Source organism: Culex pipiens, chromosome 2 (genome assembly GCF_016801865.2).
Source record: "Culex pipiens pallens isolate TS chromosome 2, TS_CPP_V2, whole genome shotgun sequence".
NCBI classification, from domain to species: domain Eukaryota; kingdom Metazoa; phylum Arthropoda; class Insecta; order Diptera; family Culicidae; genus Culex; species Culex pipiens.
Genome location: NC_068938.1, coordinates 86785724 through 86805992, shown reverse-complemented (window position 1 = coordinate 86805992; position 20269 = coordinate 86785724). Strand labels below are relative to the sequence as shown.

General features: G+C 38.2%; 1 protein-coding gene across 8 annotated transcripts in view; it reads left to right on the top strand.

Annotated features, from left to right (window-relative positions):
* The window catches only part of LOC120417356 (uncharacterized), a 29487-nt gene extending 13127 nt beyond the window's left edge, over positions 1-16360 (top strand). Inside the window, exons 2-9 of one of the 8 annotated variants that reach the window (XM_039579365.2) lie at positions 9397-9625; positions 9830-9911; positions 10015-10114; positions 10171-10411; positions 10506-10900; positions 14590-14704; positions 14828-15040; positions 15096-16360. In XM_039579365.2, the coding sequence (XP_039435299.1) occupies positions 9524-9625; positions 9830-9911; positions 10015-10114; positions 10171-10411; positions 10506-10900; positions 14590-14704; positions 14828-15040; positions 15096-15320 (1473 nt within the window). In that variant the 5' untranslated portion in view covers positions 9397-9523 and the 3' untranslated portion in view covers positions 15321-16360. Of the gene's footprint in view, positions 1-9396; positions 9745-9829; positions 9945-10014; positions 10115-10170; positions 10412-10505; positions 10901-14589; positions 14705-14827; positions 15041-15095 lie in introns of those variants that run through there. The other 7 variants (XM_039579362.2, XM_039579360.2, XM_039579368.2 and 4 more) reach the window with 7 other exon arrangements.
* The last annotated feature ends 3909 nt before the right edge of the window (positions 16361-20269 follow it).

Below are 20269 nucleotides of genomic sequence, written 5' to 3'. Positions count from 1 at the left end.
TCAGTGAAGTTTGTTCCCACAGACTCGTCTTAGTATTGGGCCGGGATTGCAAACTAAACTGACTAGTTCTTTTCGTGAACGTTGTCTTCGCCTATCGGCTTTGTCCTGGTGTAGAAGACACGTTTCGTCTACTGTGCTAGCTCGCATAGGGTTATGCGCAAACTCTATGTCGATGCTATATTTTTTTTCCGTAGCTTGTTTTAATGTTTTTATTTTGTAATGTTGAGTATGAATGAGTCGTCGTCATCAATGAACTGATCAGTAATTTTCTGGGTTACAAATTTCTTTATTGCCTCTTCTTCTTATTTTTTCCTCAATATTTTCATTAGAATTAGTTGTACATATTTAAACATTCAGCACGAATTTCTTCATTAAAGGTCATTCTTTTCCTTGAAACATTTTCGAAAACCTTTGCCGTTATTAAACCGGTTGATTAGAGTTAGGAACATTTGTAAATTGATTTTTTTTTTGGAATTACTCGTTTTTTGCATTTTCTCGAGGCTTTACTGTTGTTAGTGATGATTTGAGAAGGAATTCGCTGGAGACCGGAGACTTTGGTCATTGATGGTTAGTAGCAGACTTACAACATCGTCGCTGACACTGTGATGTTGTCTGATCTGGAAAGTGAGACGGAGCTGACTGTTAGCAAGGACCTAACTTGTTAGTGAGTTGACAGTTCAGTGATGAACGTATATGACCCCGAAGAGAAACCCAATCATCAGTAGCACTTCTGTTTGGCCTACGAAAATTTGTTTGGTCGTTTTTCACCGCCGTGTTAACGCCAAACAAATTTTCGTACTTTTAGTGGGGAATGATGTAACGAGTACATATGGAGTAAAAGTACAGTCGGTATGATTGGGAAGTAGAAATACCTAAACTGTATTAAACGTACACGCCGCAGAGTAGAGCTTTCTTGCTGAGTGACCTTTGCTCATTCCTTTGGTCACTCAAATGCCGAGTACCTTTTGCGCCAGTTATCCCAAAAGCTTTCCGTTCAACCAGATGGCCGAGTGGTTTAAACTCTGCTCTTGAGGTGAGCCAGCACAGGAGATCGGGGAGAGCCAGCCGCACGAATCTCGCGAAGAGTTTCGCGTTTTCGCGGTTCGGGGGTGATGAGATCGTGGAGGTGATAAAGCGGTCTAGGGGAATGACAAGCTATTGTCCAGGGTTGGTAACCGTGAGAGGGAACGGAATTCGGAACTGAAGCCTCTCATAAGTCTCGGCGTTCTGATGACGCGCCCAACGGTTCACTTTTATCAGTTCCGCGGAAGAGGCACCAGTGGCCCTCGATTGTGCGCGTCTCGTGATTAAATTGTAGGTTCTAGCTTTCCATGAGTTTGTCTTTTTAGGTTATCTCTAGTGTAATGTGTTTCTCTGTCCTTTCCCTGTTAGCTAGTTTAGCGAGATTAGTAGATTGTGCTAGTGCCGTGTCGTGTGCGTGTGTGTAAGCCTGCGTGCATGTGCGTTCCAGAATTCCTGGTAAGTCCGGAACCCGACCACCTCGTGGCTTAACGTGCGCTAACCCGTGATTCCGTGTCCCGTGCCAGTTCTGCGACACCGCCACGCTCGTCAAAGACGACCACGATCTACCGGGGACCAGCTACCGCTTCGAACCGGCCGCAACGCCCACGCCGCCGAAGGCCAGCGCTCGCCAAACCGCGCTCGGCAGCGGGACTGTACGGCCACGCCGTAACAGGACAGCAGCAACCGTCACCGCAGCGTCCTTGAAATAACCGCCATCGCGATCGCCAGCCGCCATTGAAACCTAACCTGGAAGGTTAGAAACCACGTGAGTGAAGAGGGAGAGAAGTCCGGCCTCGAAGGCGGACACGCGAACCGGCAACCAACAACCAGCTAACCAGCGTTCCAGCCGAGCAGCAGCAGCAGATCTTCAAAAGTAGGTCGTCGAGGTTCCCTCGCAGGTGCGACCCACCACGTGCTCGAGTCCCGTCCGGTGTTAACCGGAGAACAGCAACAGCAGCAGCAGCGAGTGATGACGTCGTAGACGCCGTCAGCAAGACCACCAAACCACCGAGTTTCTTCGAAACCGTCGACCAGCAGCAGCAGAACAGGTATCGAGACGACCACGTGATCGTCGACCGCGAACGCCAAGCAAACCGTGAGTAAAAGCATGCTTAAGTGATAAGTCCATGGCACACTTTTCGCCCGCTACCAACCTTACCAACTAAGTAGCGCGGCGCTGCGCGTCGAGATTGTTCCGACACGTCAAAAAATGAATACATAAAACGCACATAGCACACACACCTAAACCGGAAGAAGAAGAGAGAAGAAGGAAGACAAACACACGGTAGAATCTGAACTGAAGTAACAGGATCTCAGGGAAAGGAAGAGGGGAGGATCGCCGGCAAACACAAACGTACGTACGAAAACATGAATGACTCACTGTAAATAAACGAACACAAAACACTACAAATGTTTTTCCTGCTGCACTTAACCTAGACACACAGTAGCTATAAAAACACTTATGCTAGGGTGACCGAGAGAGTCGACTCATGTTGGTCGCGACAGATTAAATAAAAGTAGATTTTCTTTCCTTATTCTATTTTACTTTATTTTTCTACTGGAGTCAGGGCTCCGAATCCCTTGGACCACTGGCTATTTTTCTGTTGCACTGTTTCAGGTGGACTGTTGAAGGCCGCAGGTGATGAATCACGCCCTGAGGTCTCCAGTCCGTTTCCGGTTTCTTTTTCAGCTACCCTTCCTGGGTAGTGGCTTGGTACGCTAGTCGGAGTACCTCCGACGCGTTTTACACCCCCACAGAACTCCCTGTCCCGAAACGGGATTACTGAACCCCCTTCGAGAGGTCTCTACGGCTGGGCAAACCGACAAACAGGTGGATGGTCTCCTTCGGGAGTGGCGCTTAAGCCATCTCACTTAACCATAGGGGAGTTCGATAGGCTGGCGGGCTATAAACTGAGAAGAGCAAGAAGGGTTATTCAAGAAGAAGAAGAAAAACAAACCGTGAAATCAGAACCAATGGCAGATGTAAGATGAGATCGAACGTCGACGACGACGGAATGCTATTTGCCTCGATTCTCGGAGGTAGACAAGTTGGGAGCCGGTTGTGGGTGGTGTGGTTTTTAAGCAATTAAGCGTGCTCGCGAACGGAGTGGAATAATCAATCTCTTTCGGTTGAAGAATCTAAGTGATGTTGCAGAATAAAAGTTGATGAAGAACGGAACATGGTTTTATAAAATACTCAGCTGTTGCTTTGAGAAAACATCGAGAAGCTATATTTTTTTAAATGTTTGAGGCAATTGTTGATTGCTTCACTACAAGTGCAACTTCTGGAATTCGAAAGAAAAGCTGATAAAATCGTGATTTCTATCTCACTAATGCATTTGCCAGCAACATGACTAACGCCTCAGCAAATGTCCACGCTCCATACAACAAATATTTGTTTTGTATGGCAATTGTCCACGGGGGGAGGGGGTTGGTCAGACATTTAAACAAAATTGTCCAAGTGGTTTATGGATGGTCCCATCAGAAGATTCTTAAAATTTATCATTTTCTCACTGATTCTCATTTAAAAGTGCGGGAGATATTTTCATATTTACATTTCACTTGCGTTAGGGGAAGGTGGGGCAAGACGACCATATGGGGCAAGAGGAACAATCGCTAGTAAGGCCGTAATTTTTACAATTTTGATTATTTCCAGTATGAGGAACTGTTGCTAGCAATGCAATTAGCTGATTCTACTACCACATAACCACCAAAACGACGTAAACGCCACGGGGCATAATATTTTTTCAAAACCTTTGTTTCCTTATAATATTTGGAAAGTACAAAATAAGGCTAGGGTTCGTCTTAAGGCTCATTTTATCAAAATGCTATTTTTCCTAGATCAGTAGTGTGTGTGTTTTTTAATTTATATTTATTTAGATTTTCTTTTCCATCTACAGATAAAATATTATTGAGTGTCCAATCACAATCGATGACTTTTCACCTCAATTATAAATACTAGCAATTTTCATTTATTCATGAAATATTGTAGCTTTCGCTATTCAGTGATTTCAAATATAGGAGGTCCTACATGTTCAAAAAGGAAAAGGGATACCTTAAAACTAACTTATAAACTATATAAAGAGCGGATCAATGCAGCTGAAGACTGCAATGATTTTTGTCGAAATGCATCAATTATCTCATTGGACATAACATCCAAAGTGTCAACTTCGGCTAATTGATGAAGTTCACTGGTGCTGAACCAGGGAGGAAGTTTCAGAATCATTTTCAGAATTTTGTTCTGAATCCTCTGAAGTTTTTTCTTCCTGGTTAAGCAACAGCTTGTCCAGATCGGCACAGCATAAAGCATGGCTGGTCTGAAAATTTGTTTATAAATTAACCGTTTATTCTTGAGACAAAGTCTAGAATTCCTGTTTATAAGTGGATACAAACATTTATTATATTAGTTACATTTAACCTGTATACTTTCAATGTGATCCTTGTAAGTAAGGTTTTTGTCAAAAGCAAGTCCAAGATATTTCACTTGATCCTCCCACTTCAAATTTACCTCATTCATCTTTATAACGTGATGATTTTTTGGTTTAAGAAAATCAGCCCTTGGTTTGTGAGGGAAAATAATAAGTTGAGTTTTTGCAGCATTTGGAATAATTTTCCATTCTTTCAAATAAGAATTGAAAATATCCAAGCTTTTTTGTAATCTTCTTGTGATGACACGAAGGCTTCTACCCTTGGCGGAGATACTTGTATCATAAGCAAAAAGTGATTTCTGACATCCTAGGGGCAAATCATGAAAAAAATACGAATTTCTGCAACAACATATTTTATTTTGAAAAAAAAAATACATAAAAGTTCTTAAAAACTGATAATCAATTGTTTAGAAAAATTTCCATGCACGATATAATAATATCATGAAAATTTATTATTTATCATCTAAGTAATTTTTTTTTCGTAAAAATAGTCAAATTTTTAGTAAAATATTATTTTTTAATCTAAAAATGAAAGAAACGTTTCAAATACGTCCTAATCTGATGTATCTAAGTAATAATAGTTCAATTGTTAGTAAATTAGCATGTTTGTTCCTCTTGCTCCAACGGGTTGTTCGTCTTGAACCACTAGTTGAGTAGAACGTACGAAAAATAAAAAAAAAATCATTTTTTTACATTAAAAACAGAATTTTTTAAAAACTTGTTCTATCAAAGTCTCAGTCAAGACCTTGAATAGGTTGATTCCAATAAATCCGACAGATTTTTTAACGTTTTTAATGGGTTATAACGAGCATTTCCTTAGCTTGTTACACTTGCCCCACTTTCCCCTATATGATTTTTTAAATTCTTGCGAACATGAGTACATAATATTACATGCAGGATAAAGGTGCTGTACTCTCCGTGTAGGGTATGCTATCCATTAGTGGACCCTTATCCTCCAGTGGACCCTCTGAAGATTAAAACAATATTGACTGACATTCAATTTTCCTTTTCGTCAAAATATGTTTTTGTTCCACAACTGGAATCAACCAGGGCTAGTTTTCACAACAAAACAGCATTTCCTTTTTATAATTGAATTAACTATCCAATGATTTGTTTTTTTTGGCTGTTTATTTCACTTCAGTAATTTGCTAATTTGAGTAACATTACTAAAATAAAATCAGGAACTGCTCAATTTCGAGCAAATATAGGGGGGTCCTAAATTGGACAACAAAAATCCTAACCTAATTTCATATTTTTCAATCAGTTACTTTTTGCGTTTCTCTTTGTTTCGTCGTCCGTGTCTGTCGCGGGTGACGATGAACGGCCGTGATCGGCAACGACCAACTTTTTCAAAACTTTTTTTTCGTAAAATCGCGATAACTCGTGATGTTTATAAGCAAACCCCTTATGTTTATTAATCAAAATTTGTGTAATTGTCTGCTTTAAAACTCTGTTGAACATTATTACACTCTAAAAATAGCCCTGCAAAGTTAGAAAAAACACGAAATTTTAAAATGAAAAATTTTGTTCTTAATGAAAAAATGACCCTACTGGGTCAATGTAGATTCGAAAAGAACATTACATTTCCCATAAAATGACATGTTCCAAAAAATTTTACAGTCGAGTAACGGAAAATGGGAGAATTTTTAAAACTTTTTTAGTGTTTTTTTCGATGAAAAATACGTTTTTTCGGAATTCTGAGCACGACATCAAATTGGGCGTCTAATTTTACATAAAAGTCCCTTTGACACCAAATTTCTATCTCATCACCGTTTCTGCCTGAAAATTATTGAAAAACACCTCTTTTTTCGCAAGTTCAAAAATGAAAGGGGTCGTACCACCCCTCCGTCACGAGATTTAAAAAAACGGACCTCGGATTCGTGATCAGGGACAAAAGTTACCCCTTAAGACAAAATTTCACGCAAATCGAAGAGGGGTCGGGGCAACTTTTCCCGATTTCGTGTGAGTTTGTAGAGAATTACCCTTATATGTTTACAGTGATTTTTTACACGTTTATTAGTTATAACTCTTATTAGACCCACAACATGCATCAAAACATAAAATATCGATTAAATTTAATATAAAAACTAAAAAATCCGCCTATATGGATGGTACCCCCTCATTTCGAGTAAAACTGTTTTACAATAAATATCAGAAAATAGTTGACATCTAGCATTCAACATGGTTTTTTGAACGGAACCAACTTAAACCGAAAAACTCGGCTTAAATATATCACTAAGTGGTCATAATTTCAGACAGAGTTGCCAGATCTTCAATATTTGGACTCATTTGGAAGGTTTTTTAATGAACTAGCGTAGAGTAGTCATCAATGAGACACGGGGAACAATGATAAAATGGCTCTTATAAGTCGTAGTTTCAACCAATCAGGCTCATATTTGGGGGAAAGGTGTATCTACTGGATACACGTCTGCTATAAAAGTGGCTTTGGTTATGGACGCTCCCTTGAAAAGTTATTAATAAATGTTTGATTCTGGGATGTAAAAGTTAATTATGGACAAAAAATACTTTTTCGCTCGTAGGCTGCCATTTACACCAAAACTAATATTTCTTCAAATTTCTTTCGACGTTCCATAGGGATTGAGTTGGGCTACAATGTCCTTTCATTAGATTTGGCCAAAATTTTGAATATACCCAGAATCCAGGGCTGTCTCATTGTTCCCCACTCATTTCAGCCCATGGGTAACAATGAGACACATTGATTTTTCTTCGATAAACTTTTCAAAATCGATGGAAATCTTTCAAAACATGAATTAAAAGTGATTTTTGGCATATTTATAGAGTTTAAACTTCATTTAACCAAAAATATAAAGTTATTTGGTATTAATATATGGATTTTACAAAATTTAAATACTTTTTAGTGTAACTTTTGTTAATAAAAGTTTCATGTTGACAAAATTGCCCTGAAATGTTCAAGGCAAGTCACCTGCAATGGAACAATACAAAAACATGATGTTTTACTTGAAAAATGTTGATTTTCGTAGAGTGTCTCATTGTTCCCCAGCTGTCTCATTGTTCCTGCCAAGTGCGTCTACAATGAGACAGTTGAATAACTCTGGCTGTAGATGTCGGATCGATCTCATATTTTGGTCAATATTAGAACACATTAAAAGAAAGAAAATGCAACAAAAAGTGCATTAAAACAGGCTGATAAAAAATTAGAAAAATCGTTGAAAGTTGAAAACCAAAAGTGTCTCATTGACCCTACCGTATAGATCGATTGGTTGGTCCGGACATAGTTTCCATACAGATAAGTGAGATCCGGCTTAAGAAAAGTAAATAAATATCGCTTAAGTGATTATAACTTAAGACACGGTTACCAGATCTTCAAAATTTTAATATTGTTTTAAATAAATGCAATAAATTGATGAAAATAGTCAGAATTGTTCAAAAGGCTTCAGATTTCATGGTTCTGTACAAAGGGTTATGAAATAGTGCTTAAAGCATTGAAAACTTGTGGAATATGTTCGTCGGCTCTACTGGATTTTTTTTTGTGTCTTGAGATTTAACGACAAGATATAAAAATACATAATATTTATGAGGAAAAAACCAAACACGAAAAGAATTGAACACTCCACTATCCCCTCATTCCTAAATTCGAAAACCTACTCAAAATAAAAACAATCTCAAACAACTCAAATTTATGAACGGGTTCGGCTGGTAGATTCCCGATGAGTGTACCGTTTTTCGTCGTCATCACAGCCAGAGCGTCGCAAACGTGAAGCCATGACATAAGTGTTTAAATTAGAACAAACTTTATACCGAACCGGCAAACTGCTGTAGGCCGCCTCTTCCGATCGGTGGTTGCGCTTGAATGAATAGAGTTATCTACGTGCGCATGTATTGCGTGTACGTACACGAAAAAGATTGAGGTTAAATTTTGTACCCGCCAGCAAAACAAATGGGGTGCTAGTGTGCGTGAGCTTGGGCTTAGATAGCTCTATGAAATATTTTTCTCGATTCGTAGAAGAAATTAAAAATGGGAATGATTTTGTCTTGTTATGACTCAAAAATAAATTTAAAAAGTATTCAGTTATTTTTGATTTTTTTTAGTATGTCATCTAGACGCATCAACTAATTTTTGGTCTAAAATATTGATAAATGTTCATAGAGTTATCTAAGCCCGATCTCACGCACACTAGCACGCCATTTGTTTTGCTGGCCGGTACAAAATTTAGCCTCAATCTTTTTCGTGTACGTACACGCAATACATGCGCACGTAGATAACTCTATTGTAAGACAACATTATTTATTTAAGTAGCACTTGCACTTCCAAACCAATACTTCTCCACAACAATTAAACATCTGTGTCCGATATTAATTAAATAACGCGACAAAAAACGACGCGTGGGTTCATCAACTTTAATAATGTCGTGTCGTGCGTCGTCTGTCGGCCGATTGTGCTCGATGCACTTTGCTGGTGTATCGCATAGAGATCGCACCAAACACCTTCCTCTGTGTGGGTTGTTGCCATATTATTTATCGTATTTGCCGAGTCAACCTTGAAAAATGCTCGCACTTTGGTGGAGGAGCGCGACTTGGAGCCGATGAGATTTGGTCTCGTTGTAGTGGTGGTGGTCTTTGGATGGAGGCGAAAATAGATATCGTTCGTCACTCTCTGCCGCGGTCGTTTGTTTTTGCCAGCGAGATTATGAATGAAGCCGCCGGCAAACAGCTGGAACTTGTTTTGCCTATTTTTTATGATTTTTTTATTTTAACTTGGGTTGTCTTAGAAGATTACATCATTTTTTCTAGCCAGTTGGTTTATAAGTACAGCTACTTTATTGTTTTCATTTATTTATTTTTTGTTATCAGTTTAAGGTTTTTTTTTTCGATCTGCGTTCTCAAACTTTTGATAACCTTAAAGGTTTTGCAATTCTTCTAAAATAAAAAATCACTCGTTTACAACCTTTTTAATCAATTCCAGAACCTCACTCCAGAAAAGTCAAATGTTGTAGACCGCGAAGAATCAGCACTGTCGTGAAACAAATCAAGAAAGCTAACCTCCAGGACCAGCAGCACTAGTCCTATCAATTTTACTTATCAGAAAAAAAATGGCCGACCAAAACGACAAAAAGACCGTAAAAATGCAGGAAATGTACATCTCCCCAGGAATCTCCCGCGAGCGAAGCTTCATCAGGACTTCGAACCAGCAGGTAATGGACATGGTAATAATCCTTTCTTCTTTCTTGTTAACTCTCTGTACTAATGGTTCAACTTCTTTTCTGTTACACTAATTATGATATATTCGTCTATGGATTAACGATTGGTGGAGGTATCTTAATCTTAAATGGCTTTTCTTTTCTGTACGATTTGTAACATATTTTGTTGAAAATCTAATGGTTCAAAATTCTCCACAGAATGTCAACAAACGACGCAGCCTGGCCTTTAGCCAGAGCCAGGCGATGCAGCATGCCCAGCAGCAGCAGCAACAGTTGCGGGGTAAGCCACCGATGGAAATCTATCGTCCACCAAGTAATGGCCGATGCTACTAACGGATCGGCCTTGATAAACATTGTAACTTGTATATCCCAACCCTGTTTAGATGTGCGGCTCGACGGACTTCCCAACAAGCTGAACGTGCACGCCCAGGAGTTCCAGATGAACCACCTGAACGAAGGCCGGATACCGCTGCAGAGCTCCAGGTCGGTTGGAGAATGGTGTCCCTTTTTTCTCGGGAAATAATAGAAACTTCTTCCAGATCACTGAACATCTACAGCAGCTCGCTGCAGCACTCAAAGTCAAACGTCGGCGGCATACCGTTGAATCTCCACCACGCCCGGACCGGCCACGGCCAGATGCAGCTGGGCAACATCGGCAGTCCCCAGCGGGGACCGATCATGATGTCCAACCATCCGATGCAACACGTCGGCGTCCAGCTGCAGTCCTCGCACATGCCACTGGTCAACTCACCATCCAGCGGGAACATCCTGCACGTGAGTGTCAGTATTGAGTTATTCTTGTACAATTTTTCCAATGAAATCATCAGCAAACAGTGTCGCTTATGGTGGTAAAACGCTTTTGTATCGTTCGCAGTCTGGACCACGGGTCAAGTTCGCTCCGGAGCCTATGATCCACGCAACAACACATGCTTCCAACAACAACAGCAGCTTCCAAGCACAGAACAGCAACACAAACAATCCACAGTCATCGATCAGCAACACCACCACCAACATCATCAACGCCAATAACAATCCCATGAATGTTGCACCTTTACAGCGCTCAAAGTCCCTCTCGTCGGCGGACACGCTGACGCGTGGCCTGGCCGGGCTAGGACTGGCCGTCGGACCGGAAGGGAACGACATTGGCCAGTTCCCGCCGGAGATTCAGCTGATCGTACACCGCGCCGTCGACGATCCGAACACGCTGAACGCACGCTGCCTGATGGAGCTGGCCACGCACCTGATGCACCGCGCCGTTGATGGACGGAGGTAAACTGCTTGGGTCAATGTTAGGTTTCAATGAAAATTTATTTCTTTGGGTCATTTTTCGGAAATTTTGGTCGCGATGATGAATGGATGTGCGGTACGACCCCTTTCATATTTTTCACAAAAACAAATTAGACGCCCGATTATATGGCGTAGCTGTAAACAGTAATGGATTTAGGAGCAAGCTAGCACCATACTCTCTTCTGCAAAGTCTTAGAGAACCTTCCAGAGCATCTGAATATGAATATATATAGCGTAAAACGTGATTTTATATAAAAATCTACATAAAAAAATGTTTTTTCCCAAACAAAATTGGATCGTTTTGCGCAAAGTGAGGACTAAACCAATCGTTTCCAACCTTTGGGGAGTTGTTTAGGAGTCCAAAAGGAACTGAAAAAGTGCTGTGCTCACTAAATTTGGACAACTTAGTTTTTTTCCATACATCCATATTACACCCTAATGGAACATGTCATTAGAAGTTAAATTTCATGTCCTTAACGATTCTGCAACAACTAAGAATGGTCCTTTTACATTTAGAACATACATTTTCATTTTAAGTATTTTGTGTTTTTGTAAGATTGAAGATATAAACATTTAAGTGCAGACATGCATCGCACAGTGGTTCAAAAGGCTGTTTTGACGAACTTAATTGATTATAGCAAAAAGTAAGCATTTTCGTGCTTTGACATGTTCTACAACTTTGTTCAGCGTTGTCATGGCCTACTTTTGATGAAATTTGTTTTTCAAAATACTCATCACAGTAGGCTATGGAATTTCTAACTTTTGACTGTTAAGAGATAGAGCTTTGGTGTCTTGGGCAAAGTTGTAGGGCTGAAAATTTCCAAAAACTTTGTCAAAGACGCCAAAGCTCTATCTTTGCGTTGAATACCAGTTTTGGAACCTTTTCCATAAATCCCTGCCAAAAACCAGTTTTTTTGACTAAAACTATGTTGAACTTTGATTTTAGACGATTACAATGTTCAGAAGAGTTGTCAGTAATATCAAAACAAACAACTTTGTTGAAGACGCCAAATTGATAGGAGCTATGTGTGATGGGTTATAGCAAGATTTGGTGATAATTTAGCTAGTTTTCGAGCTCGGTATACAAAGCCTCGGGCAAATTTGGGCAAAAACCCATACAATGGGCTTCAAGAATGACTATTCCACTACAAAATGTCGGGTGAATCAATCGTCCGAAGGTTTACGGTCATATATTTCCGAGCATTTCAATTTATTTTATTTTTGATGACTATTTAAATGCATTTAGGACACTTTTAAGGCACATAAGCCATTTTTGCGATTTATTCGGACACACGAGGCGTGTAGGCCAGACTCTTGTGAAAATTTTGATGTATTGGAAGTCTATTTTTGAGGCTATCCAGTGTATTTTTGTGAATATATTTGAAAAAAAATTCCTTCCAAAAGAGTTAATCGGCGAATCTAGACATCTAGACAACGTCATAACGTTGGTGTTGCAAAGACAGTAAATTATTTCAAACATTCATATTATTTTTAGCCAATAGGTACCAAAGATAGACTTCCAATACATCAAAATTTTCACAAGAGTCTAGCCTACACGCCTCGTGTGTCCGAATAAATTGGCGTATGTGCATTAAAAGTGTCCTAAATGCATTTAAATAGTCATCAAAAATAAAATAAATTGAAATGCTCGGAAATCTATGACCATAAACCTTCGGACGAATGATTCACCCGACATTTTGTAGTGGAATAGTCATTCTTGAAGCCCATTGTATGGGTTTTTGCCCAAATTTGCCCGAGGCTTTGTATACCGAGCTCGAAAACTAGCTAAATTATCACCAAATCTTGCTATAACTCATCACACATAGCTCCTATCAATTTGGCGTCTTGGACAAAGTTGTTTGTTTTGATATTACTGACAACTCTTCTGAACATTGTAATCGTCTATAATCAAATTTCAACATAGTTTTAGTCAAAAAACTGGTTTTTGTCAGGGATTTATGAAAAAGGTTCCAAAACTGGTATTCAACGCAAAGATAGAGCTTTGGCGTCTTTGACAAAGTTTGTGGAAATTTTCAGCCCTACAACTTTGCCCAAGACACCAAAGCTCTATCTCTTAACAGTCAAAAGTTAGAAATTCCATAGCCTACTGTGATGAGTATTTTGAAAAACAAATTTCATCAAAAGTAGGCCATGACAACGCTGAACAAAGTTGTAGAACAGCGATTCTCAACCTTCTTCTAGGCTGGTACCCCCTACCATGTAAATCAAGTAGGCCCGGTACCCCCGTTGAGAATCGCTGTTGTAGAACATGTCGAAGCACGAAAATGCTTACTTTTTGCTATAATCAATTAAGTTCGTCAAAACAGCCTTTTGAACCACTGTGCATCGGCACTATGAGCTCTTCTTAATGGCACTCAGCTTATTCTAAATGACATATCAATTTAAAGTAATGTTGTGCTTGTCACCGGTTGTAAACGACTTGTTTTCAACATGAATAATGTGTAGTAAATTGGATTATTGGAAAAATCAATTTTAGCTATATTTTCTTTTTTTTATAATCTCTTCGGGTCTTCGAGAGCATTTAGGATTAGTGTAATTAGTGTACTATAATCACTCTGGCACAACATGCTGGGTATCATGTACGCGAAATGCCAAACAAGTTTTTTCTATAATAGGAGTTAAGGAGCTATTACACTACGGCAAACAAACAAACAAACTCGTACTTTTTGACAGTACGCTTTGTTTGTGCCTGGACTTGTTTGTACAAACGTCAGCCTGCATACATTTTGCCTTGTTTGCGAGTTTGCCGCAAACAAATTTGCGAGTTTGGCAAACTGTCAAACACGAAAAAGTGCGAGTTTGTTAGCGGTAGTGTAATGGATGCTCAAAAGATAGATTGCGTTACGTGATTTTCGAATGCTTCCCACTGCTCCGAGATTCCTACTCTACTAGGTGTTCGAAGGCTTGATTGTTGAGGCAATTGCAAACCTCTTTTTACACCTGAGCTTCCCCATCCACCCCGGGATTCGAACTGACGACCTTTGAATTGTGAGTCCGACTGCCTACCAGCGACTCCACCGAGACAGGATTAAGGGAGATGACTCCTGCACCTGGACTGAGTTAACGACCTCTAGGTTAGACCTGGGCTAACATTTACTTCCCCGTCCGACGGAAGGCGTGATCAGACAAATCTCGTCTCGAAAAATGCCACCGGGACGGTCTGGGATCGAACAAATTGATCAAATTGTTATTTTAAGATATCGTGCGGGGTTAAATTGGTCCAACGTGATATTTTGTTCTGCTATATCTCAGATACGTGACATGCGGTTTTGATCAAAAAATACAATAAATGCCTGAGACTTATTTTACATTCCTCAATTTTTTTAAATAATTTCTTCTAAAATGGCATCTAGTTAATATGGTTCTCTTGAATTAACTACATTAATTGATGAAAGTTTTGACCAAGTTTTCATGTTGGATCGATTTTTTAATTTTGTTTGACTCAATGTCATCTCCTCTGAAGGGTGAATTTGTGCCAATAGTTTGAAGATTGGCGTTTAAATTTATTATAACTCAGGGCTTTTTTTTAACTATCTAAGATCGACACAACATTGCCATCCCTTTCTCTCTTTAGCTTGCCTTGAATTGAAAAAGAGGGACGGGTAGATGCGAGCGTAAAAATTCACTAACCCTTATAATTTCAATTCCAGATACGCCCTTCCCATCTCTAGACTTTGCATTTCAATTATCGCGAAGGAAAAGAAGGAAACCTTCCTGGAAGCCCTGCTGAACACGTGCCGCCAGTGGTACCAAGAACGTGACAAAGTAAGTTGAACTTGTATTAACCTCAGACCATCTCCGACCTCCTACAAACTCAACTCTAGAACACAAACCTTGGACTTTCTTTGACCAAAACTCTCTAACTTTTTTCTACATTTCATTAACTAGGTCTTGGGCCCACTCATGAACATCAAGAACCCGGCCCGGCCACGCTTCACCGCCTTCATGGCCTTCCTCACGGAGATGTTCTGCCAGCTGAAGCGCCGCCAGCTGCAGCTCCGCACCGAGTGTGACGGCGTCCCACCGCCGATGGTGCTGCTGACCGTGCTGGGCAAGTGCTGCGAGGACTGCGTCAAACCGCCCGTTCGGTCCCTGTCGGAGGTGGGGTCACTTTGCTTGTTCCAAAACCTTTTTCATTCATTGACACTTTTTACAGATCGAATGCCTCTTCTTCGTGCTGACCTGCATCGGTCGCGACCTGGAGATGCACCTTCCGCAGCAGCTGGAAACCCTGCTGGCCGAGGTTCGTGACGCGTTCCTCAACTCATCAGCGTCGGCTCCGGCGATCCGGCGTACGCTGCTCCAGCTGATCGAGCTGCAGGCCTCCAGATGGCAACTGCCGGGTAATACCGTGCTGTACTACTACCCTTCGTCCAAGTAGGACGGCCGCATTGATGGACTCTGGCTGGTCTGGTTTGGTTTGGTCCTGTGTCACCACGTGTCTGCGAAAGGAAAAGAAAAAGAAGGCCCCCTTCAAACTCTGCAGTGTTGGAGGACGACGGAGAACGAATTTTGTCTCGAATTGTAGAAAACGAACCCCATTTTTAAATCGAAAAAAAAGAAAAGATTGAACGAAACTTACTCACACTGGAAGAGTAGTGGTTATAACTTATACGACACGATCAGACTACATTCCATCAGAAAACATACAACTAACAATTGAAGGCAAAGGAACTTTTTGAAACTGAAGAGTTTGTTTTATTTCTTTTTTATTATTTTGTTTATTTCCCACAGAATGCAACAAATGTTAAAATATTTATCGCCATTTACTGTTGATATTTAATAGTCATACGAAAAATTAATCACTCATCTAATGAAGAGAAACGAAATTTCACCAAGCTGAAACGAAACGATTTTAAAACTTTAGAGATTTATCATACAACTGTTTTATCAAATGATGCATGTTAAATGAAAAATACTGTTAGGAAAGAAACGAAATGTAATAAACTAGTTATTTTTACTGTACCATTTCTTAGTCAAATAAACAAATTTTCTCATTATTTAAAACGCACCTAAACAAAGTAATGACTGACTAACATCCTCGAGTGTAAGTGTGTGTGTTGCATCACTTTAGTAACGCATCAAAACGCACCAAAACGCAAAACTCGTGTATCATTGTTCAGTGGTTGGCCGTTATAAATTGCCTCCCCTCACACGTGTACAGCCCTGATGATAAGCCACCACCCGCGCACCGCCACACTAAGCTAACTTATTTAACGTATGTCGTAATGCTAACCCACGTGGTTTAGCCAATTAGAAAGGAGAGCATTATGCTAAACTGCACGGACAAACAACGTTTAGGTCCACAAAGTCACTCAAATTTGCATAAGAAGAAGTAGGCTGCTGCTGCTATCGTTTAGAAAATCTGTTGCGCAAAACTTACCCAGTTTGCTTGTTGTACTCTCTCTCTCTCACCTGTAATCAGTCAAAAGGGGCGGTGTGGTGTTGTGGTGCGTGCAGCATACAAACATATATGTGTCATAATGCAAATGAAAATGTAGGAAATAAACAATCTAGTTTCGTAATGGCTGGGAAAAGGGCTTTCGATGTGAGCGATGACAGGCCTCGGTTTGTGTGAATGTTGTTGAGCGTTTTGTTTCTATCTTTTTGCAATTTTTTTTCTAAAATTTGATTTACAACATCAAACCCTTTACAAATATACCTCATAACTTAGAAGGAAAAAATTTAACAATTTCTTATAAGAGCAACTCTCCACCAAAACCGGAAATGGATTTTATTTGTATTTTTTGATTTGGCTCAAACTTTGTGGGGGTCTTTCCTATGACCAAAGAAGCTATTTTGTGTCATTGGTTCACCCATACAAGTCTCCATACAAAATTGGCAGCTATCCATACAAAAACTCGCAACTTTTGAGCTATAGAGAAATATGGTCAAAAAATCTGCCGCCGAGCTATGAATTTTTGAAAAAATAGTGACGTTTGGAATAAATTGAAATTTTATACCAACAAAATTTACCTCAGTTTTTTATGTAAAATTAAATTTGCAATCGAAAAGTACTGTACAGATTTGTACATTTGCTCCGTTTTCAAGATATAGCCATCGAAAGTTTGATTTTAACGAAATATTTGCAGTTTTTTGATTCTTAAAAACTGTGAACATGGATGACCATTTCTAATTTTTTTTTTTTAAATTTCAGAAAATTTGCTATAAAATTGTCTAAGAGACATTGAAGATTGGACCTCTCGTTGCTGAGATACAGCGGCTTAAAGAAAAAGAAAAAGGAAAAACAATATTTTGATATTTTTTAAATCAAGACTAACATTTTAAAAGGGCTAAACATTCAATATTACACCCTTTTGAAATGTAATAGAAAACATCCTTGTGAAAGTTATATTTAGTAAGCACAGTCGGCTTTCTCTGAAACAAAATTGCATCCAAACTCCATCGAATGAGACAAATATTCAAACCATAGATCGCTATTTGGAACTTCAATAGTATTTTATTAGCTTTTTCAAAAACATATGTGGAGTTTTTTTAAAAGGTCCAATAAACAAAATTTCCAGTTTTTGCTTTTTGGGTGTTTTTGAAACCGCCTTGAGTCAGGGGTATTAAAAAACAACCAAAAAGCAAAAACTGAAAATTTGGTTTATTGGACCATTGAGCAATTCTCTGAGATTTCGGTCATTCGATTTTTTTTTGTATTTTTTAATCCGGCTGAAACTTTTTTGGTGCCTTCGGTATGCCCAAAAAAGCCATTTTGCATCATTAGTTTGTCCATATAATTTTCCATACAAATTTTGCAGCTGTCCATACAAAAATGATATGTGAAAATTCAAAAATCTGTATCTTTTGAAGGAATTTTTTGATCGATTTGGTGTCTTCGGCAAAGTTGTAGGTATGGATATGGACTACACTGAAAAAAAATGATACACAATAAAAAAATTGGTGATTTTTTTATTTAACTTTTTGTCACTAAAACTTGATTTACAAAAAAACACTATTTTTAATTTTTTTTTTATATATGTTTTAGAGGACATCAAATGCCAGCTTTTCAGAAATTTCCAGAATGGGCAAAAAATCTTTGACCGAGTTATGATTTTTTGAATCAATACAGATTTTTTCAAAAAATCGAAATATTGGTCGCAAAAAATTTTCCACTTCATTTTTCGATGGAAAATCGAATTTGCAATCAAAAAGTACTTTAGTGAATTTTTGATAAAGTGTACCGTTTTCAAGTTATAACCATTTTTAGGTAACTTTTTTGAAAATAGTCACAGTTTTTCATTTTTTTAAAATAGTGCCCATGTTTGCACACCTTTGAAAAAAATATTTTTGAAAAGCTAAGAAAATTCTCTATATTTTGCTTTTCCGGAATTTGTTGATACGACCCTTAGTTGCTGAGATATTGTTATGCAAAGGCTAAAAAACAGGAAAATTGATGTTTTCTAAGTCTCACCCAAACAACCCACCATTTTCTAATGTTGATATTTCAGCAACTAATGGTCCGATTTACAATGTTAAAACATGAAACATTCGTAAAATTTTCCGATCTTTTCGAAAAAAATATTTTCAAAAATATAAAATCAAGACTAACATTTAAAACGGGCCAAACATTCAATATTACGCCCATTTGAAATGTTAGTCTTGATTTGAAAATTTTGAAAATATTGTTTTTGAAAAGATCGAAAAACCTATAGTTGCTGAAATATCGACATTAGAAAATGGTGGGTTGTTTGGGTGAGACTTAGAAAACATCAATTTTTCTGTTTTTTAACCTTTGCATAGCAATATCTCAGCAACTAAGGGTCGTATCAACAAAGTCCGCAAAAGCAAAATATAGAGAATTTTCTCAGCTTTTCAAAAATATTTTTTTCAATATTGGGCAAACATGGGCACTATTTTTAAAAAATGAAAAACTGCGACTATTTTCAAAAAAGTTACCTAAAAATGGCTATAACTTGAAAACGGTGCACTTTATCAAAAATTCACTTAAGTACTTTTTGATTGAAAATTCGATTTTACATCGAAAAATGAAGTTGAAAAATTTTTGCGACCAATATTTCGATTTTTGAAAAAATCTGTATTGATTCAAAAAATCATAACTCGGTCAAAGATTTTTTTGCCCATTCTGGAAATTTCTGAAAAGTTGGCCTTTTATGTCCTCTAAAACATATCAAAAAATTAAAAAATTAAAAATAGTGTTTTTTTGCAAATCAAGTTTTAGTGACAAAAAGTTAAATAAAAAATCACCAAATTTTTATTTACCGTGTATCATTTTTTTAGTGTAGTCCATATCCATACCTACAACTTTGCCGAAGACACCAAATCGATCAAAAAATTCCTTCAAAAGATACAGATTTTTGAATTTTCACATATCATTTTTGTATGGACAGCTGCCAAATTTGTATGGAAAATTATATGGACATACTAATGATGCAAAATGGCTTCTTTGGGCATACCGAAGGCACCAAAAAAGTTTCAGCCGGATTAAAAAATACAAAAATTAAAATTAAAGAAAAAAGACCGATTCCGTAGAGAACTGCTCCTTTTCAAAAAAAAAACTCCAGATATAAATTTAATAAAACTTCCATTTCATGTAATACCAGTTTTACAACCATTTGATTATGAAGCCGAGAATCTAAATGAAATTAGAAGATTCAAACTTGGTTAATTCTAGATTAAATGAATTGTGCTACGTAATTTTATTCTTCCTATCTCGAGATATAGTGGCAGCCGTAAATCAACTTGGTGTTCAGAGAAAAACGCTCAGAAAGTTAGACAGTTGGCTTTGCGCATGGCAAAATTCTGAGCTTAAATCGTCTCTAACTCAGTTAAATCATGAAATATCTTCATGAAACTTTCAGGAGTGATTGAAAACCATCTTTTATGTGGATTTAATAAATTTTCTGTAAAATGAAATTTTGTGATTTTCTACATGTATGTAACCCCTTAAAAGTCAGACCTTTTTATAATATTTAATATTTTTTAAATTCCGATGAATTTTCATATTATGATTATTTAGTTTGACGGTCCCCTAATTGTAGATTTGTCAATGTGAGAAATTACTAAGCCTTATGAATTGAGTACTAAAGCCCTATGTCAATTTTGTACAACGGTAAAAACACGATTAAAAACCATTTCTGATCACTTTTTTTCATTTTAATGCAAAAAAAAATTACAGGACAACATTTTTTCGATGGATCAACTATGGTCCCCTTGCACAGTGTTCGGAATGGCAAAATTAAGTGGAATAAATTGATAACTCCTTTATTTGACGTCCTAGCGAAATGGTGTCTTCGGAAGAGTTGTTGTACTTGATAAGGGCTATCTTTTGAAGTTATTGGCATACAGGGTGACGACCTTCCAGGG